Genomic DNA, 24,894 nt, shown 5'->3' on the forward strand with positions numbered 1-24,894 from the left:
TGTGATGTTCTCTTTGGCAACAGAGAGTACCCAGGTGAGGGGCATCCCCTTCTCTGGCTGCCTTCCAAGTACGTGAGAAATGGTTTCGAGAGGGGTATGGCAGGAAAAAGTGGAGCTGGGATTGGTCTGACTCATCTCTCCACTTCTTGGCAAACACTGAGCACTCACTATTGCCAGGTCCCGCGAAAGCTCGGGCATTACAGTGGTGAATACACAGGGTCCTCGGGGGCCACAGGGTCTAGTGAGTCAGCAACAAACGGCTCGACATTTATTACTCAATAGTCCTTGCTCAAAGTTGTTGGTAAAGGTCACGGGCCTCCTACCATTGAGCTTGGCAATGAGAAGAGACATGAGGAAAACCCGGAATACATACCGGAGGCTTGATGCCAGTGAGGAATCTGCCAGTGACGAAACCGCCGGCCCTGGGCGTGAACTCATAAGGCTCAAAGCAGGGCAGTGACTTGCCAGATGCCATTAAGGGGGGTCTCCGACCTTCCAATTCGATTTGGCCCAGCAGGCATGAGATCTGGAAGGAAGGAGGCCCAAAGCAAACTTGAGATCCACACGTGTGTAAAGCTTTGTCCTAGCAAAGGAGGGAAGGTCTGCTCTGGAAGGAAGGCTGCGTGGAAAGTGGTTTGTGAAGTCCATACTGGATTTTCACACAAACCAGAGGAGCTCTTGTTTCAAGAAAAGAACTGTGTTTTTGTTTTGACACATCTAGGGTCACTTGTAAATGGTAGAAGAAGCCACATCTCAAAATCATCACGTTCTACCTGTAAGGGTCCCAAAGGCCCTAATGGAGAAACTGAGGTCTGCAAGAAAAAGGGATTTACTGTGATCCTTAAATTCTAAGGCCAAAAGGGAATAAAAGCACCTCTTAATATTCATGGGGGTAAGAGGACTTCACTTCAGTCAAGGGGGCTTCCTGATGGCATTCAGCCTTTTAAGCCCATTCCTATATCGCTCTACACTCACCAAGGTCCTCAGGACTTTAAGAAGAACTATTAACACCTGTGAACACACAGCCACCTGAGGTGGTGACGGACCTCGGATCAGGGGTCAAGAAACCTCTAGGACAACGCCTATAATGTAATGATAAATGAAAAAAGCAGACCACGACAGGATCTCAGAGAGGACTGACCACACACGCGCACGCATCTGCCCTGGTGCTTGTTCATAACGTTGAGGTGTTAACAGGGGTTGCCTCCTGTACCAATTTCTGTATGCTTTTGTATTTTGTAGTACTTGTCCTAGTTTATATAGAATGTGGATCCTTTTAAAAAAAAATCGGAAAGAGGGGCGCCTGGGTGGCTCAGTGGGTTAAGCCTCTGCCTTTGGCTCAAGTCATGATTTCAGGGTCTTGGGATCGAGCCCTGCATCAGGCTCTCTGCTCAGCAGGGAGCCTGCTTTCCCTCTCTCTCTGCCTGCCTCTCTGCCTACTTGTGATCTCTGTCTGTCAAATAAATAAATAAAATATTTTTAAAAAAATCAGAAAGAAATCTGAAAATTTCCTCCTGCCATGACCCCACCCTTCTGGCAAAGCAGCCAGCCTGCCTTTGCCCACACCTGCATGGTGTTCACAGTCGACCCTTTGGCTCCAGACTGCACCATCATCTGCAAGTTGTTCTCTGGGAACTGTCTGTGCAGGCCAAATGGCATGCACGCCTGCAGAGGAAATAAACACAGCAAGTCAGTGACTTCACGCCTTTCTGAAATCCCAACGTAATCCCAAATCACAAGATAAACCCAGGATGCGAAAGCAATAAACTCAGACTATTTACCCAGAGATAAGTGTCAAGTCCCACTCGAGGTAAGAAGTCTCATTTGGCAACAATCCTTTTGCTAGAATCTCTGGAGAGAAGTCTAACGAGATGGCCCCACATGCTACACTGTGCTGACCCCCTCCGCCAAGAAGCCCAAGGCTCTTATCACAGGCCAATGGGGACAAAAAGGGAGAAGCAGAGGGGCCAGCATATGCAGTTTGTGATCCTATAAAACAGCGGGTTCAAGAGAAAACCTGAGGTGTATCATTGTGAATCTGCCCAGCAGACACGGCCTCGATTCCCGCACCCCTGGCAGCGAGGACCAGTGTCCATGTCACACTCACATTTACCAACACGCTGCCCGAGCACCACACGGGAGCCTGGCCTTGGATCCAGGGCCCATAGACATGAATAAAGCCCTCTATGTAGAGCTGGAGGAGCTGGTGGCAGGGCCTCCAAGTCTGTTTCAGCCTCTGCCTAGGGATACAGAGATCCGGACCAACACAGGAGATGTATGTGTTCGGGGGGGCAGGGGGAAGAGGGGGCGTGGTGCGTGTGGTGGGAAGAGAGGAGCTGGAGAGACAAGAAACAATCCTGAGATGCTTCTGAGAAAACGTCCTAGCATTCTCAGTCAAGCCCTGAAGCTGAGAGGTGCTAGGAGGGCTCCTCTGAAGAAATCCTCTCAAGGACGACAAGAGGTCTCGTTCTTGGCAGTCTAAGGGATACCGAGAGCCGGTGAAGAGGCAAACACTGATTCTTGTCAAGCACTGGCCTTGCCTTCCCCCTCCTCTTCCGCAGCTCTGGGGCAGGAAAGTGCAGAGCCCAGGCTGTGGCCTTCGCCTGTCCAGGGACTTCCCTCTCCTTTCTCTGTTGCCCAAGACCTGGCTTGATGGAAAAAGCAGACGGGGACTCCAGAGTACTTCCAGAGTGCTCCCACTGTGCCGAGAGTGTGGTGTAGATTAGCTCCTTAATCCTCTCAGCAACCCTACCTCCTGGTGAGTAAACAAAAGCACAGACTGGTTGTATCACTTGCCCAAAGTCACACAGCAAGTACATCGTCCAGCCAGGACTTGAACCCACACCTCCACCCCAGGCTCACCTATATAGCAAGCACCAGTGGTATTTTTGGTCCTCCAATTGACTCCTCCACTAAACAGTGGCCCCAGAGGAATTATTTACTCCCCTTTGATGCAGTCACCCCCAAATCCAAACATTTGAAGAGAAAAAGTGCAAAGTATTCCCTCTCATCATTAACTGGTTAAGAGAACAAAGTCCTTGATTTTTCAAAACAGTGAATTCTACACATCTCACCTCGCATCTCACCTAGTTAACTGTCAAACAGCCCAATTACTCCAGAGAGCCCCAAGTGAGAATCAAAATGTAATTTTTTAAAAAACCAGCATTCAAAATAGTGGCGATAAGTGCACACACTCGCTGGACTAACCTTGTTAATCTCATTGCTGTAATGGTTCACTTCCTCCTTGAACTTCAGATCAATCATGTTAAAATCCCTCTGGTCTTTGCCCAGATGGGCATCCTGCCATTTCCCTCGGACCTCATCACATGACGCAGCTTCTGGCAGGTTTAACGCAGCCCTGACAGCCTACAAGGAGAAGAGGCACAGGTCGGAGGCAGCAGCCAAGGGAGGAGGGCGTGGGTTTCGTTCCATGGGAGCCCCAACCCTCTACCGCAGGCCGTAGCCACCCAGGCCCTCCTCACCCGTGGCCCGCAGTGGGTGGACTCTTCAATGACCCTGTGTCTCTTTGCATCTGCCTTTGGCTTCACCAGAATGTCTTCCACGCCTGGGGAGTGAGACAGAAAAGCGTGGGTAGGACTGAAACCGACCTGTTGTAAGCTCAGTGAGGTCCCAGCATGGTGGGCACTGCCATGAACACAGGCAGCATAGGGATAGCAATGTGGACACCGACCTCCCTAGTGAGGGCCTGTCACCAGCTGTGAAGTGCTTCCCACAGGTGGAGCATCCTAATCACCGTTTTACACATGACCAAACGAAGGCTCAGACTTCAACTACCTGCCTTGTGTTACGTGGGCAGTGAGTAAACCCACGGCCATGTCCCAAACCTGTGCTCTCGGCCAGCAGCTCTATGAGCACACACTGGATGAATGGGCTGGGGGTGAAGACGAGGTTTCAGGTGAAAAACTGGGAAGGAAGAGAGACAGGGAAGGAACAGTCTGGTTTTGATTCCCATAAGTGACAAGTCATAGGCCATGCGGGCACAGGCACACACCTGAGCCTGGGTGACAGGGACCACCACGGCAGGGTCTGCCCCAAGACCCTGCAAATGTCATTGCAGTTAAACCTTCCTCCTGGCTCCAAAGGGCTGAGGAAGTCCTCACCTTGGGCAGGACATCCTTCTACTTCACCCTCCAATCAACTATTTCCTGTCTATATGTGTGAGTGCTGCTGGACTCTAGAACTCCCTCAGCCAAGATGTGCATGGGAAGAAAATCAATGGTGCACTGTTTAGAAGCTGAGCTAAAACATCTGAATTCCCAATGCCACATCCTGGAGGCCTGAGGGACTCTAAAGAACGTGTACGAGTAGGAAGGGAAAGAACAGTCCCTTTGTGAGGAAGCTGTCATCACAGAAGTGAGTTCTTCCATGGGGTCGGCTCCCGGTTGCCTTGCTGTCACTTCACTGACCCCTGGCTGTAAAGGCTGAAGAAAAGGCGACTTCACTTGGCCGCCCTTTCCCCAGAGCTGTGTCCAGTTTGGCCCCGCTCCCTTTCTCCATCTCGAGGTCTCGGGAAGGCCTTGGCACTCGAGGGCTGATTTTCCCTGCACCACGTGCTAAGCAGAGCTGCAGGCAGGGCTGGGTTTGTTGGGTGTGGTCCTTTTCATGCTCTGGGTGTGGCAGCTTCCTCGACTTCTCATTTTTAAAATTGTTTGTTCAAGGGCCCTCTTCCCAATAAAGTGAAAACCAGGAGACAGCCCAAATGTTTAATTATAGGAACTGGTTAAATAAACTGTGGTACCAGTACACCACTAGAATAATCCATAGCTGAGCATGTAGGCTTATATTAGGATATTTACAAAAGAACATTTATAAATATATTCCATAATGGGGAGGAAAAGATCACCAAACTGTGTAGGGTAGGATCTCACTTTTTCCTGAATGTGTTTATACTGGCGGGTCTAGAAAGACAACAACAGATCAAGAGAATGGTCATCTCTGATGACTGAATGCTGGGGGACTTTCAACTGCTCTCTGGTCTGTACCTATTTTTATTTCTCCACAGTTTACCTATATCCTGTAATTAGCAGGCCCCACTGCATCGAGTGCACGAGCTCCAGCTGAAGCAGGCCCAGGGGCCTCCCCGGGGGGGACTTCCACCATGTCCGCACACACTTAAGTCTGCAAAGCAGAGTCCTACTCCCACTACTACGGTATTATGAACCTGACAACTCCAGCACTCGCTGTGGCTCGAGCTTGACATGCAGCAGGTCCCCTGCTCCTCCTGGAACACCACAGAAAGGCTCAGAAAGTAAGAGCACACTTGCCATCTTTCTCAAGGCCAACTTGCTAAAATGGTGTGTGCTCAGGCACCTGGGTGGCTCAGTTGGTTGGGTGACTGCCTTTGGCTCAGGGGTGACTGCCTTCGGCTCAGGTCATGATCCCAGACTCCTGGGATTGAGTCCCTCATTGGGCTCCCTGCTCCATGGAGAGTCTGCTTCTCCCTCTGACCTTCTCCCCTCTCATGCTCTCTCTCTCTCTCAACTAAATAAATAAAATCTTTAAAAAATAAAATAAAATAAAATCGTGTATGCTCATTTCCAGGAAAGAATGTAGCTCCTCTGCCTAGGTTAGGATTGTCCCAACAGGTCTACCCCAACATGTGTTTCTGACGGTGCTGACGCCCCTGCGATGTGGGGAGGTGTAGGCAGTTCTGACAATAGGGAAGGCCCTTTGTGGAGCACAGAGTGCCCAGGGCATTCTGGAAACACACTCGCAGGAGAGAATGGAGATGGGTTTGAGTGTGAAAAATCAGTCTCAGGGACAGAAAACTATAGAGGCTGGGGTGGAGAATGGAATGGGGACTGAGGAGCCGGAAGAAACACTGGGTGGGGGAAGGGCGGAAAGCATGGGAAAGGACCAGGTCTGTGACATGGTGGTGGCAACCAAGAGAGGACATGGTTATAGGAGCCTGTCCCTCCCCTGGAAGCTGCTAGTAGAGTCAGGGAGACATCCTGATGGCCATGCTGGCCAGGAGAGAGGGGAGCCCCAGGGCCACTCGCCGAGCACTCACCCAAGGTGAAACCTCTGTAGAGCTGCAGGTAGGCAGTGAAGAGGCGGGCCAGGCAGGTGAGAACCTTGCCGCTGGTCTCCCCACCATAGATCTCATAGCAGCAGTGGACCAGGCCATAGGCGGAGCTCCCGTAGTGCGCCTTGTCCAGCACCCCACACAGCAGCTCCCCTTCTCTGATGATCACCTGTGGAGGGGACAACCACCAGTGCTGGAACGGAGGAGACCCCTCTTGTGTGAGCCACCCCCTCCTTTTCCTGTGTTTTATTAACCTTATTGTGTATGTCCCTCCACGGTAACCTGCCTCAGGTTCTTGATGGAAAGGAAGATGCAGGGAGTGATGAATCACTAAATTCTACTCCTGAAACCAATATTACACTATACTAACTAGAATTTAAACAAAAACTTGAAACAAAAAAACAAACAAAAGAGAAATATGTAGCTTATAAGTGGAACTAATATATTTTTTCCTAAATAAAGGAGAGGAGGACATAAAGACCCATTTTTTTCAATTATGTTTGCTAGGGACTATTACCAGCACCCCTCCCCCCCGGACACTTTGCTTGTTTTCTTGTCCCCCTGCAGCACAACCCCACCCATACTGACTGGAGGTCAAGTACCCTTTCCAAGGACCTTATGACTAGAAATGAGAGCATCTGGAGGATAAACTCCATGAGCACAACCTTGGCCTAGGTTCTTCCTCCCCTTGGACTCTACAAGTAAGAACAACATAAGCCTCTATCTGTCAAATAAAATAAATAAATCTTTAAACAAAACAAAACAAAACAAAACAAAAAACCAACATAAGCTTTCTAATATCTTCTCAGGCATTTGCACTTTCCAAAGTTGGGTTAAAGCATCAGAAGCTAATTAAAGGAAGGACTGCTAGCCGCATAATGTAGCACACATTAAGCCCTTGATCTCTAAAGGGAAAGAAAAGCGGCAGCTTCAGTTCTAAATGGAATGTCTGCTACTTCCTGTGACAAAGCACTTGTGAGCTGGGGACTTAAGGTTGGAAGTCTTTAGTGTGGGGCCACTGTCTGGCTGGCTTGCAGGAGCACTGTTTCCCAAGGGCTGGAGCCGGAAGGTGTGGAACCTCACAGCAGATCCGTGAACTTGAGTTACTCAGGGGTCTCAAGGGAAAACATGGGTTCTGCATTTGCAAGTTTTGCAGAATTGAGTCCAGAGGCCTTCTGCTTCCCAAGGGGTTGGGAGGTTTATATGGAGGTTTAAATACCACCAATCAACTCTGACCCTTCCTAAAACCAAAAGTGACACCCATTTGGGTACAACTACCTCTCTTGAAAGCCATGACCTGAGTCTCCCTTTCTCCATCTCTGTTTTATATTCATTTGTCTAAACCTGAGACTAGATGTCTCCAACCGCACAGCTAGGCAGCCACACCTGGGACTCGCACATGGAGTCAGGGTTAAAGCCAGGAACAGGCCGAGGGGACTCCTGTACCCAGGCTTTGCCACTGATCTTCGCCTTTCCCGATAAGCTCAGTGGGACGTGGTCTTCTGGGATTATGTTTATGAGCAGCGTTGACACAACCTGGAAAGAAAAGAAAGATGCTGCTGATTGTGGGGAGAAAAGGGGAGTTCCCTTTTAGGACAACCTGGCCCTGTTCATCCCCAAAAGCCAGACAACTCCATTCTGATGATCTGTAGGTAGAGCAAGAAAACCACACGTTTCCACCTCTGTGGGACAAGCTGATCTCAGTTGTTCTCCACTTACATGCCGTAAGAGGGGGCTTAGGAACAGAAACAGATATACACCATTAAGAATTTCACTGGCACTCTTATTTCCTGAAATAAATTCTTTTTTGAGAGAGAGAAGCAGATCCCCTGGCTAAGCAGGGAGTCCCACTCAGGGCTCGATCCCAGGACCCGGAGATCATGACCAGAGCTGAAGGCAGATGCTTAACTGACTGAGCCACCCAGGTGCCCCTCCTAAAATAATCTTTAAAGTGAACAATCTTCTAGAACTGAAGATGAAGTCCCTGAATAGACCTAAAGGACAGAGAAGAAAAAAGTAAACTGCTGTGGGGTCACAGTAGAGAAAGATTTGAGTATGTAGTAAAAAAGTAAAAGCAATGACAGCAGGGTTGAGAGATGGTGGGGGTCACAGCACTGTCCTCTGCCAGAGGTCAGCCCCAACATGATGTCAGTTCCAGGACTGAGGCGAAGGTTGAAGAACACTCTTCAGAGACATCCTTATTTCATCTTCAGGCCACATCAAAACAGATGAGTCACCAAAATTATGGTCAATAACATCCTCCCACAGAAGAGCTTTGACTTTCCAGTGGGTGCAAAGGAAGGAAGGAAGGGAGAGCTCTCCCTCTGAAGGGCTTCACACATGAGGCCTGGATAATCTGACTGAGAAGCTTCAGAGATGAGAGGATGTTCCAGAGTCTCTGGTCCACGACTGACTGGTCACGTACTGAGGGGCAAAATGACTGTGCTCTTTGGGTTAGCACCGCTCATTTGCAGGGGAGATAAAATCCACCTGTTCTTTCAGCAATGCTCTCCTGATGCTTACAATGGGCCCCGTGCTGGGAAGAGTCACGAATGAATCAGTCTGCCTTCACTGGAACCTTCCTTCCCAAAGGGGACTGTCCTTGGAGGAAAACAAAACAGGGAAGGAGAACCCCAAGGAGAGCAAGGGGGAAAGGGGAAGGAGTATTCAGGATTTTCAGTAAGACAGGCAGGGAAGGCCCCCCCAACAAGGTGGTGAGGAAGTGAACCATGCAGAGATCAGACCATGCATTTCAGGCGGGAGGCTTTTAGTCTGACTGAGAAGGAAAGCTATTCGGGAGGTTCTGATCACAGGAGTGACATGCTCTGATTTTACTTTTAACAGGCCCACCTGTTCCAAATACGTTCATGGTCTAGACACTGAGGCTACGTAAATTTCTCAGAGAATAAGCCCGCTGAGTGACACTGACAAGAAGGACCAGGACTTTAGAAGCGGTTATTAAAGCTGAGTGAAGAAGGAGCACCATGGGATAGTCTCCATGTGAGGAACACCACAGGATCCACTGGTTACATGATGAGCAACCTGACGGCTCCCACCCAATTAGGTTTTACAGAACTAACACGAGAAATAAAGTCATTCGACCGGGATTAATCATGGATACTGAGAGACTGGGGAGTCTTTCCTTCCTTTGCCCCAGCTGGGTGCATCACGGTGGCCACCCACTCAATAAGTGGCTGCTAACTGGAGGTTAGGGGGGCGATTTCTGAAGCAGCTGCTCCACTGAGAACCCAGGCGGGGGCAGCTGCGCCTGGGTATAACCATGACTCCAGAGAGGGGCAAAAGCACACATTCCCAAAGATGTAGCAGGCAAGGTGCAAAGAGGCCAGGGCAACAGGCATGCGGGCTAAGGAGGGGCTGGGAGCCATCAGCAGGCATCAGTAAATAGCTCTTTGTACACCTGCACCAGGCCCCACAGAGTGGCGTCTTTATGTATCATCTTTAAAGAAAACAGACAACACTCTGCCTCAACGGAAGATGACCGGTAGGGCCATAACCGCACTCTTCAGAAAGCTAGCACTGCCAGACAAGGGAGAGGAAGTAAAGACAGGAGGGTGAGGCTTCCCTGTGAGGCTGACCACAAGCTGCACCTCAACTAAATCACCACAGCGTGGACTGGCAGGCTGGGCACAGTCAGGATAGGAAGTCTATGTGCAAGGTGCAAGCACACATAGCCAACCATCAGAGGACAAGGAAATACGACCCGCCATCTTGTCTATAAAAACAAGAACGCAGAAGAAGCAAAGCACTTGACAAATTCCAACAACCTTTCATGATAAAAACACGCAGCAGAATAGGAATAGAAGGGAATGGTATTGACCTGAAAAGAAGGCACTTATGAAAACCATAGTTAATATACTCGGTGGTTGGGTCACCTGGGTGGCTCAGTCAGTTAAGCATCCAATTCTTGATTTCAGCCCAGGTCATGATCTCCCAGTTGTGGGATCCAGCCCCAGGTCAGGTTCCATGCTCAGTGGGGAATCTGCTTGAGATTCTGTCTCTCCCTCTGTCTCTCCCCCGACTTGCAGACTCTCTTCTTTTCTCAAAATAAATATATTTTTTTTTTAAAGATTTTATTTATTTATTTGAGAGAGAGACAGTGAGAGAGAACATGAGCGAGGAGAAGGTCAGAGGGAGAAGCAGACTCCCCATGGAGCTGGGAGCCTGATGTGGGACTCGATCCTGGGACTCCAGGATCATGACCTGAGCCGAAGGCAGTCCTCCAACCAACTGAGCCACCCAGGCGCCCAATAAATATTTTTTTTTAAAGATTTTTTATTTATTTATTTGACAGAGAGAAATCACAAGTAGATGGAGAGGCAGGCAGAGAGAGAGAGAGAGAGGGAAGCAGGCTCCCTGCCGAGCAGAGGGCCCGATGCAGGACTCGATCCTAGGACCCTGAGATCATGACCTGAGCCGAAGGCAGCGGCTTAACCCACTGAGCCACCCAGGCGCCCTCAAAATAAATATTTTTTTGTGAAGATTTTATTTATTTATTTGCCAGAGAAAGAGAGTACAAGCAGGGTGAAAAGCAGGCAGAGGGAGAAGCAGGCTCCACACTGAACACGGAGCCTGATACGGGTCTTGATCCCAGGACCCTGGGATCATGACCCTAGCTGAAGGCAGATGCTTAACTGAGACACTCAGGCATCCCTAAATAAATCATATCTTAAAAAATGCATACATATATACTAAACAGTCCAAGACTAGACACTTTTTGCCCAAGATCAGGAACAAGACAAAAGATACCTACTCCCACACTTGTATTCAACAATGTACTAGAAGTACTGGCCAGGGCAATTGGGCAAGACAAAAAAAAAAATAAAAGGCAACCAGATTGGAGAGGAAGAAGTAAAACTACCTCGGTTTATAAATGACATGATCTTTAGATGGAAAACCCTAAAGAATCCACAAAAAGGTATGAGACCTAGTAAATTACTAAGCACAGAGGAAGGAGGCAAAGGTCAACACAGAAAATCTACTATTTCTACACATTAACGATGACAATCTGAAAATGAAATTAACAAAATAATTCAGTTTAAAAAAGTATCAAAAAAGAAAATACTCAGGAATAAATTTAAAGCAAAGAAGTGTAAAATTCATACACTGAAAAGTCTAACACAATGTTGAAAGAAATTAAAGAAAATCTAAATAAAATGGAAAGACATCAGGGATCAGAAGACTTAATATTGCTAAGATGGCAAGGGTCCCCAAATCGATCTACAGGTTCAGTGCAAACCTTACTGAAATTCCAACTGCAAGTTTTGTATAAATGAACACGCTGATCCTAAAATTTACAAGGAAATGCAACAGACTTGAATGACCAAAACAATCTTGAAAAAGAAGAACAGGGCGCCTGGGTGGCTCAGTGGGTTAAGCCGCTGCCTTCGGCTCAGGTCATGATCTCAGGGTCCTGGGATCGAGTCCCACATCGGGCTCTCTGCTCAGCAGGAGCCTGCTTCCTCCTCTCTCTCTCTGCCTGCCTCTCTGCCTACTCGTGATCTCTCTTTGTCAAATAAATAAATAAAATCTTTAAAAAAAAAAAAAAAAAAAAAAAGAAAAAGAAGAACATAGTTAGAAGACACATACTTCCAGATTTCAATACAACAAAGGACACAATGATGGCATAAAGACTGACATACTGATCAATGGAAGAGTCCATAATGTGGAGCAATTAGAATGCTCAGGCATTGCGGGTAGGAATGTAAAATTGTACAGCTGTTTGGGAAAACAGTTTGGTAGTTCCTAAAAAAGTTAAAAATGCTCAGGCATTGCTGGTAGGAATGTAAAATTGTACAGCTGTTTGGGAAAACAGTTTGGTAGTTCCTAAAAAAGTTAAAAATGCTCAGGCATTGCTGGTAGGAATGTAAAATTGTACAGCTGTTTGGGAAAACAGTTTGGTAGTTCCTTAAAAAAGTTAAAAATAGCATTACCATATGACCCAGCAATTCCACCCTTAGCCAAGAGAACTGAAATGCATCATCACACAAAAACTAGTACATGAATATACATGGCAGCTTTATTTAAAATTATCAAGAGGGAAACAACCTATATTATCCATTTATCACCCCACTAACAAAATGAGCTATTTCCATACAATGGAATATCATCCAGCCATTAAAAAAAATGAAGTCCTTTTCACGCTACAATATGAGTGGATTTTCAAAGTATTACATTAAGTAAAAGAAGCAAGTCACAAAAGGCTACCTGTTCTAAGGTATCAGTTACATGAAATGTCCAAAAGAGGCAAATCCACAGAGACAGAAAGTGACTACTTTGGAATGAGGGAGGGAGGAATTGAGACTGTTGGTAATAGGTACGGGGTTCCTTTTAGGGATGATGGAAATGTTCTGGAATTAGCTAGTAGTGATTGTTGTACAACACAGCAGGCATACTAAAAATCTTTGAATTATACCCTTTTGAAAATCATAAATTTTAAGTTAAATATGAATTACATCTCAATAAGAAAAACACAGAAGTCAAACAAGAGGATTTTAAGCTTCTTCCTGTGATAACATTCTAGAAATGTTAAATTTACTTTCTGGTCATAAAGTATTATGCTAGGGAGAAAAGACAACCTGCAACCTGTTCTTAAACTGAAGGGCAGATAGCAGTATCTTTGAGAATTTTAAGTGGATTTTTTAAATATTGAACTTTAAAAATGTTTTAAAAATTAAAAGGATTTCTTTAAAAAAAGAAAAGTTTTAAAATGTATATATCCTTTGACTTGGCAATCACATTGCTAGGAACTCATCTCAAATACAAACCAAAGAAAGTGCATGAGTGTAAACGTAAGTGGGTGCTCACCACAGCACTAGGTAAAATATAAAAACCAGGTAACAATTAAATGTCTGCCCAAAAAAGCCAGTTAAATCAACTATGGTATATCCATATCACTGGATACAACAGAGAAGGGGTTAAAAAGAATGACATGATCTACAATATGTCATTAAGTGAACTAAATCCATCACAAAGCAATTTTAAGAAAGGTCCTGCCCGTTAATCTAGCACATGAAGGCAGTTTAATGAACTTCTTGCCATATTCAGAGTAAGTTAGGGTAGTCCGAGAAAAATACAGACTGCTTGAAATAATGGAATTCCCTTTGGAAGGCCTGGTGGCTCATTCAAAGTAAGCCATGTTAAAAATCAGTCAAAAAAGGTCCATGTACTTGGTGGTCATGAAAGCTCATGCCTCAGGTACAAGGATGTTACAGATAAAGAGGTTTAAAATATAAGTTCAAAACTGAATGTCAAATTTAATCAGGACTCATGGTTCTCCTGACTAGGTATTATATCTCATTCTGAATTACTTTCTATGAGAGTACGTGTGGACATGGAGAATAGGGTTGGGGAGGGAGGGAATGTTTCCTTTTTCCCTTCAGGTCACTGTGTTCTTGTTTAACAACAACTTCTGTTACTTCTACAGTTAAAAAGAATTTGAAAGGCACTTATCTAATAACTGAATTCAGGAAGGTTGCTGAATACAGGGACAATACACATAAATTAATTGTATTTCTACATCTATATAATTAGAAAATAAACAATGCCATCTATAATAGCAATACCTAGAAATAAATTTAATGAAAGATATACAAGACTTACATAATTGAAGGACATACTATGTTCATAATTTGAAAGATTCAATACTGTAAATATGTTGATTCTCCCTAAAGTGATCTAAAGGTACAATGTAATCCCAATAAAAATTCTAGAAGGTATTATTTTTGGGGAAATTTATAAGCTGACTTTAAAATTTATATGGAAATACACAGGGCCAAGTATATGCAAGACAGTCTTGAAGAACAAAGCTGGAGACTTTTACTGTCAGAAATCAGTATTATAAAGCTACAATAATTAAAATAGTGTAGTACTGGTACAATGAAATCAAACAGATCAGTGGAATTAAATAGAGGCCAGGAAGAGACCCCCATCTATGTGACTAGTTGATTTATGACACAAGAGATACTAAAGAGAAGTGGAAAAATGCTGGTCTTTTCAACAAATGATGTTATATTAACTGGAGAGCCATATGGGGGAGAAAAGGAATCCCCTACCTTATATCGCACACACCCACAAATATCAATTCCACGCAGACAAGTAAACCTAAGTGTGGAAGTGAAACAGTAGAGCTACTGGACAATGACACAAGGGAATATCTTGATGCCCTCAGGACAGGCACTTATACAGGAGTAGCTTTGAACAGCACATGCTGGTGAATTATAGTAATAAAAAAGCTCTGATCATTAGAAAACAGCACTGGGTAAAAAGGCAAAAATTTGGCAATGGATGAACACAAGAACATATAAAAAAAAAAAACCCTTACTTATTTATAAGAAAATGGCATGGAATAGAAAACAAGAAAAGGACTCCAATGAGCACTTCACAAGTGATGATCCCCTAATGGCCAATAAGCATATGAAGACGTACTCAACCTCACTTATCAGTAAGAAAATGCAAGTTACAACCATAATAAGGTGCTACTACACACCCATATGAATGGCTAAAATAAAACTAATGGAAACAAATGGTACAATAATTCAACTTCCGCTGAGCATAGGAAGTAACTAGAATTCTCATGCCCTGCTGGTAGAACTATAAAGTGCTATAAGCACTTTGGAAAAATGTTTATTAATAAATCTATTAATGTTAAACATAGATCTTATGATTCAACAATTTGATTCCTTGGTATCTAGCCTACAAAATGAATGTGTATGTTCCACAAAAGATATATACAAGAATGGTGATAATAACCCTATTTGTAATAGCCAAATGAATACAAGCCACATGTTGCTGGAGAGTAAATGAGTAAATATATGATGGCAGCGTTACACAATGGAATACTATACAGCAATGAAAATGAATGAACTCTTGCTATGTGATACCATGAATGACTTACGCAGAGATATGACTGACCATTCCATTTACATACAGTTCAAAAAAAAAAAAAGACAAAATGTAATTACAGTGTTCGAAGTCAGGTTGGGGGCCATCTTCGGAGAGGGGTAAAAATAGACTGGGGCCTGCAGGGGTCTTCTGGGAGTGCTGGTGAGATTCTACTTTCTGGTCTGGGTGATTTTACAAAGGTGTGTTTACTTTGTGAATGTTCACTGAGCTGAACACTTGAGATATACAATGACAGGCAAATCCTTTTCCTTTATATGCTCTTTCAACAAATGCTGAGACCTCAGATTCTTAAATGAGAGTAAAGCACTCAAGAGGCTGCCTCAAATGCCCTTGAGAAGGAGCCTAAGACTTGATTTTGGGGTACAAATAGAGCACCTAGGCGAAGCTCCTTATCTCCTAATTCTACATATGGCTTTTCTCTGCAGAATCAGACTGAGCCACCATCAAATTCTTGTGCATGGCAGTCATTCTTTTCTTTTACACCTACTTGCAAAGAAGTAACAGCCTGTAGCAACCTTGCAAAAACACCAAAAAACCTTAACTGTGACACAAGTAAAACCTGGGCCTATTCTCTAGTTTTACTAATTAAATGGTAATAATCTTGGCCCAGAAACACTGTAAGATGAAAATGATTCCTAACATGACCAAATTATTCCATCATTCTAATCTTTTCCATGCCACACATTTTCTCACTTATGTGCTTAACATGGTTGTGACAATGAACACACAGAGAATGCTGTAGTCTATTTTTGTTTTCAACATTAGGTCAGAAAAATTTCCCAGGCTGTTTCACAATATGGTCTTTTAAAACCACTATTTTAAACAGCTACATAATATCTTCACAAACGGATGTTCCACAGTTTCCTTAGCGCCGATGTAAAATATCCAGGTTTTTCTAATTTTCCACCTCCATCAACGGTGGTGTAACGGGCTACTTTTTTCAAGTAGCTTTTTCTACATTTCAGACTGTTTCATTTGGCTAGATTCCCAGATTGAAGGGAATCAACGTATTTATGGTTCTAGATATATATTCTTTTCCCACTATTTAGTTCTATTTTGAACACATAGCTTATGTTTAAATAAAATTCTAATAAATTCTGGACAACTACTTAAAACATAATCATTCACTTCCAAGAGAACTTCAGATGGCTTATAAGATGAACACAAATAAACAGAAATAATAAAAATACTAGAAATAAAAATAATAAAGCAGACAAATACATATGGCCAACTAAGTCAGAAGCCAGGAAACTATAGCCTATAGGCCTCATCTGGTCTACCACCTGTTTTTGTAAGTAGGTAATTGGATCACAGTCACGCTCATTCATTTATGTTTTGTCTATGGCCACTTTCCTGCTACAACGGCAGAGCTGAGTAGTTGCAACAGAGACTGTATGACCTGCAAAGCCTAAACTATTTATTGTCTGGCTTACAGAAAAAGCTTACCACTCCTTGAACCAAACAATCCATACTTACAGATTTTAATCTTAAATTGCAAAATTCCCCATCTATTCAGTTAAACTGACTTCCACTTCTGGCCAAGCTAGAGCAACAGTGACCTAATGATTCTTCCACCAAAAACAACAGCAAAAGCAGACATGATCATGAAACAATGGTTTTTAAGACAGTGGATACCAGGCAATGAAGGACAGTGATCAGCAAAGACAGTAGACTTGAACTATTTATTAACTGACATTTTTAGAGCACTTCATTTAACAATAGCCGAGTATACATTATTTTTATGGGCTCACAATATTTACCAAGATACACCATAGTAAACATAATCTCATACACAAACATCAATAAATTTTAAAAGAATTCCAGTCACCCAACATATGTTTTCTTGCCACAATGAAATTAGATTGGAAATCCATAACAAAGATATCTGGAAAATCTCTAAGTATGTAGAAACTAAATAATGGACTTTTAATTAACTCATGGGTCAAAAAGAAATCAAAAGGCAAATTAGCAAGTATTTGAATGAAAATGAAAACAACATAATAACTTAAGTGATGCTGCTTAAGCAGAACTTAAGGGGAAAACTTATGAAATGCCTATATTAAAAAAAAGGGGAAAAAGGTCTCATATAAGTGATTTCAGCTTCAATCTAAATGATGAGACAAACAAGGGCAAATCAAACCCAAAGTAAAGAGAAGAAAAGAAAAATTAAGATCAAAGTGAAATCAATGAAATAGAAAACAGAAAAATAAAGAAAGTCAATGAAAGCTGATTCTTTGAGAGCAAAACTAATAAATTTCTAAGCAAACTGATCAGGAAAAAAGAAAAAAGACACAAATCAGGGTGCCTGGTTAGCTTTGTTAGAGGAGCTGACTCTTGATCTCAGGGTCATGAGTTTGAGCCCCACATTGGGCACAGAGATTACTTAAAAAAAAAAAAGAAAGAAAGAAAGATTTAAATCACCAATATCAGAAACGAGAGAGCCGACCCCCCCATAGATTCTGTAGATAGAAAAGGATAGTAAAGAAATATTATAACTTTATGCCTATAAATTTAAAAACTTATGAGAAAAAGTCATCTAAATCACAAAGTACGGAGGCTCATTCAAGAAGAAACAGATAACCTGAAGAGCCCTATATGTATTAAAAAGATAGACATCTTAGCTAAAAAAACCTTCCTATGAAGAAAAGTCCAGTTCCAGATGGATTCATTGGCTAATTCGACCAAACATTTAAGAAAAAAATTAATACCAATATAATACAAAGTTACAGAAAGCTGAAGAGGAAATATTTCCCAACTCATTCTATGAACCCTGCATTACCCTATAACAAAACCAGGCAAAGATATTACAAGAGAAGAAAACTACAGATCAGTATATGCATATCTTAGAGATATTGTGGGGTGAGTTCCAGACCACCACTATAAAGTGACTATGAGGATAAAGTGAGTCAAATGAATTTCTAGTTTCCCAGTGAATACAGAAGTTATGTTTACTTTGTACTGTAGTTTACTGTGTGCAAGAGCATTATGTTTAAAAAGCCAATGTATATACCTTAATTGAAAAAATACTGCTTCACTCCTATGTGGAATTTAAGAAACAAAAGAGATGAATATAGGGGAAGGTAAGAAAAAAATAAGATAAAAACAGAGAAGGAGGTAAACCATAAGAGATTTTTAACTACAGGGTGCAAACTGAGGGTTGCTGGAGGGAAGGTGGGTGGGGGGATGGGGTAACTGGGTGATGGGCATTAAGGAGGACACGTGATGTAATTAATGAGCACTGAGTGTCACACGCAACTGATGAACCACTAAATTCTACCTCTGAAACTATTAATACACTATATGTTAACTAAATTGAATTTTTAAAAAATACTTTAGTGCTAAAAATGCTAACCATCATCTGAGCTTTAAGTTGTAATCACTAATCACAGATCACCATGACAAACAAGATAATGAAATAGTTTGAAATTTTGTGAGAATTACCAAAATGTGACATGGAGACATGAAGTAAGCAAATGCTGCTGGGAAAATGGCACCAATAAATGCAATGAAAAATGAAACAAAGCATACAAAACTGCTTGAATGCTGGGGAGCCATAAACCTTCAAGGAGTAAAAAACACAGTACCTGTGAAGTTCAATAAAGCAACGTGTAATGAAACGAGGTATGCTTGCATCCCTCACCAACACAAGTGCAAAAATATTCTCAACCAAACTTGAGCAAAGTGAATTTAAAAATACACAGATGGGGTAGTATCTCATGACAAGTAAGGGCTGCCCAGAATGCAAGACTGGGATAACAACGAAAAACCAGTCAGGCCGCAGGTGCGCAGACTTAAAAAACTACTGAGCAGGAAGAGACCTGAGAGATTATCACCCCGAGCCCTTTGTATTCTAGATGAAGAAAGGAGGCCCACAAAGCCAAGATCACGCAGCTGATGAGGAGTTAGGCCTTAAGGCTAAAACTGGAGACCCAGACAACAGCAGAAACACACACACTACTGTATTTCATTATTTGATCGCCACACACACCATTATTTCATTACTTTGACAGGAAGCACAGCGTGATCTCTTAGGAGCTAGGAATCCTGCGTCTGAATTCCAACTCTGCCTCCTACAGACTTGGGCATGCCACTGAAGTTCTCTAAGGCCTCAGTACCCTCGTCTACTATAATAATAGTATATTATACTATATATATATATATATACACACACACACACATACAGTATATATAGTATATATACAGCAATAAGTATATATACAGTATGTTACTGTATATACTATATTATTACTGTATATACTATATTATATATACTATATGTTACTGTATATATACAGTAATAAGTATATATATATATACTAATTAATTATTATCTGTTACGTTATGTAGTCCTCACATAACGTGCTGTGAAGACCATTATTATCCCTAATATATATATATATATCTATATATATATATATAGATATATACCATGTCAGGCTGCAGGTGCGCAGACTTAAAAAACTACTGAGTGTATATACATATATATATATATATATATATATATGGGCTGGCTGTGAGGACCACATAACGTAACATCTACAGAGCTACAGTAAGGTACTCGGCCCCTCCCAACAAAAAAATTACTACTACTGCCACCAATACCAGCACCTCTTCCCACTGTATCTGCATTATGAGGACATCGAGGACAGACACTATGCAGTCCACTCTTAGCGGACACTCCCCTGAAACCACCCAGACTCAGGAAGCCCACCAAAGAGAAAGTCATACAGATCATACAGGTATACCTTGGGTTCAGTTCCAGAACATCTGATTTGCCGTTTCTCTACGTCTGGACTCTATTGGGAATGAAATCTTTTACACGAGTGGCCTGTTTCCTTTTTTTTAAATTTCTCCCAATTACCTGCTTTCCTGTCCACAGTGGAAAGGGCTTCAGGATGGCAGGAGGAAAGAGCTTCACACGCCCCACCTTGTCTGTGAGTCCTCGGTATAGCAGCTCCATGTACTGCTCCCGAGTGAAAAAGCAACCTCGAATGGTCATGTTTGCGCCCGAAACCATGTGATCTTGGATCAACCCTGCCAATGGTTGGCCATCCTGCAAACCAGAACAGGTAAGAAAGAAGGCAAATGTGAAATTACATTCTAATTCCTAATCATCCGCTTGGAAGCCATGTACCAACAACAGCACTCCCCTCCACTCCTGTATTGTCCTGCCCACAGCCTCGCTAGGCCCCGGGCTTGAGCCTCCCATCTGGAGAGCAAACTGCCTCCCAAAGAACATGACCTGGGCTTCTTGACCAGCTTCCCCCTTTACCATATGCCCACTGTTCTAGATCAGAACAGCTCCAACTCGTCCAGTTCCCCAGGCCTTCTTTTCATAACCCCATCTGGTTCTAGTTACTCCAGTGTTATTTTTGGCATTTTTGCATAAATTTGGCCTCACTACAGTTTGCTATGTTCTTGCTTTTATATTTTGGTTTTATGCTTTAGTATTTTTCACACATTTCTGGCCTGGTTTTCCTCTAAATCAGTCATCCATTCAGTAAATATTTATTGAGAGAATACTATACGCCCAGACATTTGGGTTAGCCCTCCAGTCTACTCTAGTGGGCCAGATATGATCCTTTATGGTGAGGAAGAACGAGATAGTCAGCAAATGACTGGACAACTACATTATCGCAAAGAATTTTAAATATCTTGGAAGAAAATAACAGATGGGTCATCATATAGATTAGAGGTAGGGGGATGGTCAGAAGGATCTTTCAGGGGGCAGTAAGAACTCTGAGTATTACTGATGTAAGCGTCAGCTCTCTAAGGGGTAGGGGTTCAACCAGAGGAACCTCAAGAGGGTTGAGAGGCCTTGCTGTGCCTGACTATGGAAGAAAAGAATGTGTCTCTTTACAATGCAGCACATGCTCATGGTGGGGCCTTTAATAAAGGCTGTTATCTACCAGATGCCCAGACAAGGGCTTTAATGTAAGCCCCAGTACGTTCACCTCATTTGGAACTTTTTAGAGACTTTCTGGGCCCCAGTCTCCTGCAGCTTATCTGGAGGTCTGTGTTCATGGCAACGTAAGGTACACTAATGTAAAAATAGCTGTGCCCACTGACATGCTCTAAGCAGCAGTGTTTGCAAACTTTGCAGTGTTGATGGGAACTTGAGAAAAATCTGTGCCTGGGATCTAAAGATTGTTATCATTTGATTACTCGTTAAATGCTATCCAATGTTATGGCCAGGTTTCATAACTAAGGCTAAAGGAACTCACAGATGCAGCTGTGGAGAAGTGCCAGGAATTTAACCACATGTACTAATTCAAAGGATAAAAAGGATGCTTGTCAAATAGCGTACATACTGTGGCAATGGGCTCTACATGAACTCAAAGACAATTATTACAGATGGGCTGAATAGACAGAGCAAGGTCAGATGGTGTGTACAGCCTCTCTTACGAAGGCTTTGAGTTAAGAACATAAATAAAAAATTATACTCTGCATCTTGTTCCAAAGACAAGGTCTTATTTTGCTTGGTTTTTGCGGGGGGGTGGGGGGTGGGTGGGTAACCCAAACCAGTTTTATGTATTTGCCTCATCCCACAGTCTTTGGGGGCAGATATAGATTTTTCTTTCTGTTTTCTTCCTTTAAAGAACATAATTACAAGTTATATGATCTATTCAGTGCCTTCCCTTCTCTCCATCCAGATTTTTCCATGACTAGAAAATCACCTTCATGGCTAAATTGCTTTCAATGCAATAATCATGAATCGTAGGGAGGAATGCTGATTAAAGCAATTTACTAAAGGCCTACTTATAATTCTGGATTTCCCAAATTCTGCTTAGGATCAGAAAGACCATCTCTCAATCAAAAACCCAGATAATTGTTAGCTATCCTATTCCACCTAATATCACAGCAAAATGACATTACAATTAATGCCTTTGGTCAGGATGCTTTGAGAATTAGAGTATTCTGGGATTTGAATTTTCTGGCTAAGTGGATGGAGCCAGGAGACTCTCAAATCTTGTTAGGGGGAACCCCCCCCCAAAAAAAGAACCAACACTTTCCACACGGGAATGGCCCTCAAAAAATACAAAAAAAAAAAAACAGAAGAAAAAAACCCACAAAGAAACACATCAATGAAAAGTTTAACTGTTTTCTCAGGAAAGAAAGAACTGGTATCATTTACTTCCTATTTTAAGTAAGAAAATAACATGCAACTCTACTAACCACATAAACAATAAAATAAAATGTACTTTAATCGGGTACTACGGTTAATCAAGGAACAGAACCTGGAAACAGAAGAAATAGATTAATAAACAAAAGGAAATGGGGGTGCCTGGGTGGCACAGTGGGTTAAGCCGCTGCCTTCGGCTCAGGTCATGATCTCAGGGTCCTGGGATCGAGTCCCGCATCGGGCTCTCTGCTCAGCAGGGAGCCTGCTTCCCTCTCTCTCTCTGCCTGCCTCTCTGCCTACTTGTGATCTCTGTCTGTCAAATAAACAAATAAAATCTTTAAAAATAAATAAATAAACAAAAGGAAATGGAAATAAGGGAAAAAATTACCCCCCTCTCCCAAAAAATGACTTTTCCTAATTTAACAAAGCCAGTTCCTGTTCTCTTAGGACTTTATCACCAAAGTAGTTTAAGACATGTTGCATTTTTATAAACATGAGCAAAAATAGAACCCATGTCTTGGCATTTACACTAAGGATTAAATGAAATTTATCAAGAATCAAGAGCTCTGTGCCTCTGACTAAAGAAAACTGATGGAAAGTGAAGTGAACACTTGGGTCACCCCTTGGAAGTTTCTTTCCCCCAAGAATGTAATCCATTGATGTAAGCTTATTTATCTGTGTTCTGCCTATCTCTTGACCTAAAATCCGTGGGTAGGCAAACATATGCTGGGGCACATCTGGATTTAAACAGCTTAGCCCTTTGAAAGACATGGTGTAAGCATGAAGTCCTTGTAGGACTTTATTCAATCAAAATGAAGTACGGAACATTCAGGTTCATTGGTCTGAGAACCTCAGAGCACCCCAAATCCCCATTCCAACTCCCCCTGTGTCCAGTGCCACAAGCAAACTATCTGGCGCTTCCTGGTAGTGTCTCCCATGGGGAAATGAGGCCCTGCCTCTCAAGTCAGAGAGCCAGTTCGGTCCTGGCAGCTACTTACTGCCACGTGGCCTCATCCCCCACCTTGCCTAGTAAGTGAGAGTAATGACCCATGATGTACATGGACGTGGGAGTCAAAGGTGCTAGGTTCAAGTTCCTGCCTCATCGCTGGCTGGCAAGTCACTCCCCTGTGTTTTCTCTTCTGAAAATTGTACCTATCTCACCAGGTTGTTGGGAGGGCTAAGAGAATGTCTGCAAACAGCTTAGAGCAATGCCTGCTGCTCGGGGAGTGCTCAATGGGTGGTGGCTTTTACTGCGGCCTCAAAGACAGCCACAACTCTTATTTGCATGAAAAGGCAAAAAATCAATTTTCAATTACTAAAATTATTATTCTAACTTCCAAGGGACCTCAGTGGGCCTTTCAACCCTCCTTCCTACTTTAGCCCCTTCACTAATCCAGTGCTGGCTGAAGTGGGCAGAGAAGGGAATGAGGGTTAAACTCACACAGCAGCTTCCCATGCTCTCCTGTGTGGAGAAGACCCATTTCTTCTGCAGAAGCGGGGCAAGACCCACGGAGGTGGAAAGCAGCAAAGCCCCGAGGAGCTGGGAGCTCCCTGTAACTTTCTCTGCCTTCTCAGCAGGGTCCTGCTGCAAGTTCAGTGCCCTTTCGTCTTCTCCATGTGTAAACATGGACACCAACAGCACCTACTCCAACGGCCGCGTGACGGTGAAAGGGGAAGCCCCCCAAGTACTTTGTTAGACGAAGTCCTTGGGAAATGGCAGCCATAACTCCCTGTTACTATTACTACTGGTTCTTTCACATTCCAGCACAACCCAAGTGAATGATGTATAACTGTGAATCACTGTGATGCAAACGGCTGATAATTTGAAAGGCCCCAGGCCTTAGGATGGGTAGTGAGGAGTAAGTGATGTCTGGAACATCCTCTATTCTATTTCCTGCAGCCTGGCTCTATCCCCACTCCGTTGTTCTCATGAACACTGGATGACTCAGGCCCCTGCCACTTAACAGAATGGGTCAGTTGGCCAGGCAAGGGGGAAGGAAGCTGAATCCTTCCCACATACCCCACCGGACAGCCATGACCACATGCGTCTGCTTTTAAGGACCAACCTCAGAGAGAGAAGGAAGGCATTCAAAGAGAAGACACTTTTATGGGCTAGAGGGATCTCACTGTGGGCCTTCGCGATTAAGTTGTCTCTTAAAATTCATGCTTGTCAGAACTCAAAGGATCAAAGTCATCGGGGGTCAGGAGGACCATCACTGCTGGGATGCCAATGCTTGCCAGTGGCACAATCCAAACATAAGTCCGGAAGATAAGACCTATTACACAGCTACTGGTTGCTACCCTCTGAGCAGCCAGAGCCGAAAACCTCACCTGGAAGAAGCCAGAACCCTCCATTCCATGGGCCCCTGACCCTAGAGCTACCCACTGACCCCAGAAGCTGGCAAGAGCCCAGACATGAAGTGGCAAGTTGTGCAATGACCACGGAACGGCCTCAAGGTCAGACCTACCTTGGGGACTAGGTACTGCTGATCTGTGCAGGCCAGGACATAGGCCTCAGCCCGGCCCAGTTCACTCTGGGGGAAGTGGGCATTCATCTCGTCTCCATCGAAGTCAGCATTATACGCCTTGCAGTTGGCATAGTGGAGCCGCAGGACTTTCTCTTCCGGCAGGATGCGGGCATGGTGTGCCTGGATAGAGGGTCTGTGCAGGGTGGGCTGTCGGTTCAGCAGGAGGATGTCCCCATTCTTCACATGCCGGCACACCTGCAGGCAGAACAGAGGAAAGGGGGCTGGTCAGTGACAACTTCAGTGTCCCAGGGCTCACCTCAGCCTGCTGTGTGTGT

At 43.6% G+C, this 24,894-nt stretch overlaps 1 protein-coding gene across 1 annotated transcript in view; it reads right to left on the reverse strand.

Moving 5' to 3' along the window:
* POLR1A (RNA polymerase I subunit A) overlaps positions 1-24,894 on the reverse strand; it is a 71,144-nt gene that overhangs the window by 20,187 nt on the left and 26,063 nt on the right. Inside the window, exons 13-20 of the mRNA XM_032352666.1 lie at positions 24,560-24,814; positions 19,830-20,021; positions 7,433-7,582; positions 6,032-6,215; positions 3,483-3,565; positions 3,208-3,366; positions 1,567-1,665; positions 374-526 (exon numbers count right to left, since the gene is read on the reverse strand). Coding sequence (XP_032208557.1) covers positions 374-526; positions 1,567-1,665; positions 3,208-3,366; positions 3,483-3,565; positions 6,032-6,215; positions 7,433-7,582; positions 19,830-20,021; positions 24,560-24,814 — 1,275 coding nt within the window. The remainder of the gene's footprint in view (positions 1-373; positions 527-1,566; positions 1,666-3,207; positions 3,367-3,482; positions 3,566-6,031; positions 6,216-7,432; positions 7,583-19,829; positions 20,022-24,559; positions 24,815-24,894) is intronic.

This window comes from Mustela erminea, chromosome 7, assembly GCF_009829155.1.
Source record: "Mustela erminea isolate mMusErm1 chromosome 7, mMusErm1.Pri, whole genome shotgun sequence".
NCBI classification, from domain to species: domain Eukaryota; kingdom Metazoa; phylum Chordata; class Mammalia; order Carnivora; family Mustelidae; genus Mustela; species Mustela erminea.